Raw genomic sequence first — 4,991 nt, forward strand, 5'->3', positions numbered from 1 at the left:
CTAAACCTGACTATAAGCTACTCATATGTGTCAGACAATCATAATGACAACAATAACACAAACCACAAGTCAAACAATTATATGACAAAAAAAAACAACGTGAACAAAAACTTAAAAATAGATCAGAAAATTAAAAAACAGAAAGAATGATTGATGATGACTTAAATGAGCATACAACCTGAGACCTCAACCAAAAGAAATCATTAGGTAGATGTAGACAAGCAAGGAGTCTGGAACACATAAGAAATCTCCAAGCACTTACACGTTTAATAAAAGAAGCAATCAGAGACTGACATTAAAAACTAGAACCCTAAGCTACCCAAACAAATCAATCTAATAACCAAAATGAATATAAAACTTCAGAAAAAATAGAACAACATTTCAGCAAGACCTAATTCCAGACAACAAAATCAGAAGCATCCACTGATTGCCACAGATTCAGAATGATCGAAACAAATTCCAAACATGAAATAAAAAAAAATCCTAAAAATGCTTAATCCAAAAAGCAAAAAGGAAAGAAAACCTGAAAATCCATCATATTAATCCCTAAACAAAGAGCAGGAAAACAAACCCTAAGAGATATAATCACAGCGACAGAAGAAGAATTCACTTCTTATTAACAGAATACACTCAGAGAGGATCTAGATTTTGCTCCCTTGCCATTGTTGCTTAGAACAAGAGGATCGAATACAGGAGAGAGAGAGAGAGAGAGAGAGAGAGAGAGAGATTCAAACCCTAGGCAACGAGTCCGGATCGAGTGCAATCACATGGCACAAAATATGTGCATTAAAAGCACCTGATTGCCCTCCATCAGGCTTTGGGCCCCACAACTGACAGGCCCGGGTCTGGTATAAAATTTCACAAAATTAATCAGACGTTCGGGTCCGGACCCAGATCTTATTATTTATCACCATACCTGGACCCTATAGGGTTTGGTACAGGTCGGGTCCAGGTGAATCCCAACCCATTGACACCCCTACCGAAAACATTGTTTTAAACAAATAACAATAAATATCTGAATCTTATGAATTTAGTGAAGGAGATGATCAGACTTAGACTGGAGAAAAGACTCCAGGCTTGCTAATTCTGGATCCAACTGGGGTTATAAATGGTCGTAGCTAGGCCTAACCTGGCTGGATCTGGACCTTGATCTGATCCGAGTAGCTGAAACTAGGTTCGAATCCCACAAGACTTGACTTAAGCAGGAGGGTTTGAGGCGTATGGCAAAGACAGCTGATAAAATCTCCCTTTTTTATCAGAAACATGTGCACTTCTCCTTGTTTAAAAACTTTCAAACCAGAGACCGGGGTTCATCCAACACCAGGATCCTAGCTGTGGGTCCGGCTCAATTAGCTGATTGGACCCACTTGAGTAGGTCCGAAGACAGAGACGTGGACACGAGGATGCGACTGGCAAGCTGGATTTTTTTTTTGAAAACCGGACACTATGACACATTTTTTTTAAATTTTTAATCAATAAAATACTATTTTTTTATATTTTAATGTTAAACATACATTCTTATTGAAATAAAACCTTAGAACAATTAAAAATTAAAATATGGTCTACACGTGTCAGTATCGGTGTCCACGTCTCACCAAGGACACGTCAACAAAATGGCGTGTCCATGTGAAATATGTCCAAACCGAGATGGCATCAGGGTCCGCACGTTGGGCAGATCCAGCATGACATTCGTGTACTTTATCGTCGGCAGTAATAAATGGCCTGTGGGGTGCCCCCGTGAAGCACAGGTGTCCCTGAATTTTTACTATTTTGCTGTCTCACGTGTCCCCGTTGGTCATATTATCACAGTTAATGAGAAACTGACGCTATATATATATATATATATATATATATATATATATATATATATATATATATATATATATATATATATATATATATATATATATATATATATATATATATATATATATATATATATATATATATATATAGAGAGAGAGAGAGAGAGAGAGAGAGAGAGAGAGAGTCAACTGATAATTAAGGAAAAAAAACTATTTTTTTTTGTGTTAATTTTAACACTTTTCACAGCTGAAAACAAGGGCCTAAAATAATTACAATTCCTAAAAATACATGGTTTCTTGAAATCCTCCCTGATATTATGGGGCTATAATGGGATGGATTCTCAAAATTTGATTGGTCTTCCTACTTTTCTGTGATCCGATCTGTCTGTAATCCAACTTTTCTACGACCAAAATGAACCCCCAACCACACAAGTGGAGGTGTTCAATATTATCAACCATAGCAGAATGCTAATAGAAGATACACTTATCAACATACTATGGGGTTACAATGGGATGGATTCTCAAATCAATTCCCATTAATCAAAGTCTTCCTACTTTTATGTGATCCGATCTATCTTTTTTTGATATTTACACATAAACTGCTACACAAGATCAGAGACCTACTAGCACAAGGAGTGACACCCATGGGATTTGAACCTAAATAGCCTGCCTAGGGTCCTATGCCACATACCTGAATGCTAACAAAAGATACATTTATCAACATCCTCTGTATCTCTCTATGGAAGTCTCATCTTCCTCGACTTTGCCTCCCACCACATCCTTGATCGAGTTTGGTGATATGGGACTTCAACCTTTTCACATCCGATGGCTGAAGGGGCTTCAGTATAAACTCCTCTGCTCCACCCTCCAAGCATCTGTAGATTTTGAGAAATACAGCAATTTAATTTGCAGATATCAGCAACTAAGTTTTCGAAAAATAACTAAAAGGGTGTTTGAATCGAACTCAATGGCCAACTTTTAACCACAAAAAGACAAGTGACACAATATTAAAATAATATTTAAAAAATAAAAAAAACTATTTTGATCATTTTTTAAGATTTATTTGAAAATAAGCCGGTTCAGTATCAATTTTCTAGCAATAAGATACAAATCGGCCTATTTAGGTCCATTTGCAACGATTCAGCTGAATCGGCCCGATACCGATTCTCTAGTGAATCATTCTGAATTGGCTAAAAAAATAATTATTTTTTTGGTATCAATCAGAACACGACACGTGTTAAAACTATTAAAGTAATATTAAAAAAATAATTTTAAGCAAATTTTTTTACATTTATTAAAAAATAATTAACCAATCCAGGTTAGTATCATATCAATTTTCTGCGGATAAGTATCGGCCGATACTGACAACATTGGTTGCAACAACAAGGGTTTTCTTCGTTCGTGTGTTTTACCTGTTGATTCGTGTGGGGACGTTCTCAGATGACATGATCACAACCGGAATTTCTCTTAGAGCAGTGGATTCCTGCACAACCATCGAGTTAGATGGAGAATAAAAATATTGTGTTATTCTGTGTACGTAGGCTTAATAGGATTGCATATTACAATAGATATCTACCAAACATAGGAAACATATCACAGTAGGGGAGGTTCACTTGTGTATATATTTGATACCTTGACTCTCTTGAGCAGGTCATATCCAGTCATGCCAGGCATTTGATAATCTGTTATTATCAAATTTACCTTGGAGCCCTGAAAGTTGATAAGGCCAAGATGTCTCAATCTAAACAATAAATGAGCAATGATAAGAAGTCAAACTCTTGACCTATTTAAGATGAGAATCAGAATAAAATCAACATTAATTAATAGTAATGTCTGGTTATATATATTTAGAGCTGCCCATCATGGAATTACTGGATTTTCTTAAAAAGTGTAGCATCGAAAAAATTAAAATGAGCAAGAAACGGATTCTTTGTTTAAAATTCAAAAGGAGTTAAACAAATTGTTCTCTGATTTTAGGGCCTATTTGGAATCTGTAGATGGGATGGGCGTTTATGGAGTTTATGCACTTGAAGAAGTCTCAGCTGCCAAATCCATGATTTAGTGTAAATACAATAAGAAAGGGCCTCACTTCCCATCCCAAATGCATAAACGCCGATCCCAGCGCCGAGATTCCAAACAGGCCCTTATTGAAAATACAAAATGATCTCCCTTATGCAAATCTTGAAAATGTCCCTCTTATTTTCATAAATATAATATTACTACAAAAAGTAGGCCAATTAAATGGTTTAAATAACATTGGTATTGTTTTATACCAAATAACAGAGATGAGAAAAAAAATAATGGGTTGCTTAATTAGTGGTATTATACCAAATAATGCCAAAAGCATATTATCACCTAATTTTTTTTTTTGTTTTTCCTTTAATGGCCTGCACGGTGGTTTGTGGCATTTTTCAGCAACATGCTTATTTTCTATGCTCTTTAGTGATTTGTATGTCATGAAGATGAGTGTGAGCTTGAACTCACGTTAGAATCTTGTACTTGTCCAAGGTATTCTAATGCCCCTGGTCCACTTTCGGCTGTGGTTACTGTGAAATCATAACAAAGAAAAAACTCTTTATATATGTCAAATAGAATGACCAAATAAAATTTACCTGAAAACAAAACAAAATTTTATATGTTAGCACATGGTACATCTTCCAATGAAATTATATCACCATCTCTCTCTCTCTCTCTCTCGTAAGATAAAGAAAATCTGTCATTTCCCACCTTTGAAATAGGAAAGATGATGAATCAACCATATGGAATAACTCAAAGGCATGTACGTAGATGGGGATCAATGATCAGAGATGATGCCAGAAACAAAAAAAACTCACCCCTATAAGACGATCTCCTCAGCAAAATCTCGACGAATTTCCTATCAATAAGATTGTCATCAACAGCCAGCACATGAGGCTCATCTTCATCACAGAACCCTCTTGATGAACAAGAAGAGGAAGATGCCATCCCCTTCATGCAACTATAAAACCAACAAACATAACAAGTGAATGGGGCAACGTGTTGAAAATGTGAGGGAGTGTTTTATAAGGAAAAAAATAAAATGGTGGGAATCGGATCACAGATATTTCGTGATATATTTTCTTGGAAGATGCCTGCCAGCACAGGAAACCAGATCTCCGGATATAAATATTTGATGGATCTCCAACTCACCCTGTATATTTTGCTCTC

The 4,991-nt window shown here is 35.8% G+C and overlaps 1 protein-coding gene across 1 annotated transcript; it reads right to left on the minus strand.

Moving 5' to 3' along the window:
* Positions 1-2,553: 2,553 nt before the first annotated feature.
* LOC149846441 (two-component response regulator ORR3-like) lies at positions 2,554-4,778 on the minus strand. Its single transcript, XM_089991286.1, has 5 exons — positions 4,640-4,778; positions 4,290-4,351; positions 3,438-3,515; positions 3,218-3,288; positions 2,554-2,680 (listed from the first exon to the last, which is right to left on the minus strand). The coding sequence occupies exons 1-5, from the start codon at positions 4,776-4,778 to the stop codon at positions 2,554-2,556; spliced, it is 477 nt and encodes a 158-aa protein (XP_089847412.1).
* Between the last annotated feature and the right edge of the window lie 213 nt (positions 4,779-4,991).

The sequence above is a fragment of the Nuphar pumila genome, chromosome 2 (assembly GCF_984573655.1).
Source record: "Nuphar pumila chromosome 2, dmNupPumi1.hap1.1, whole genome shotgun sequence".
NCBI classification, from domain to species: Eukaryota; Viridiplantae; Streptophyta; class Magnoliopsida; order Nymphaeales; family Nymphaeaceae; genus Nuphar; species Nuphar pumila.

What these genes read in the sequence shown, in the direction of transcription:
- LOC149846441 (XM_089991286.1), bottom strand. Translation starts at nt 4,778, where the DNA reads ATGAAGGGGATGGCATCTTCCTCTTCTTGTTCATCAAGAGGGTTCTGT. An exon ending in GACAAGTACAAGATTCTAAC is followed by an intron (nt 3,516 to 4,289) that starts GTGAGTTCAAGC and finishes ATCAACTTTCAG; the next exon opens with GGCTCCAAGGTAAATTTGAT. An exon ending in ACCTGCTCAAGAGAGTCAAG is followed by an intron (nt 3,289 to 3,437) that starts GTATCAAATATA and finishes ATGGTTGTGCAG; the next exon opens with GAATCCACTGCTCTAAGAGA.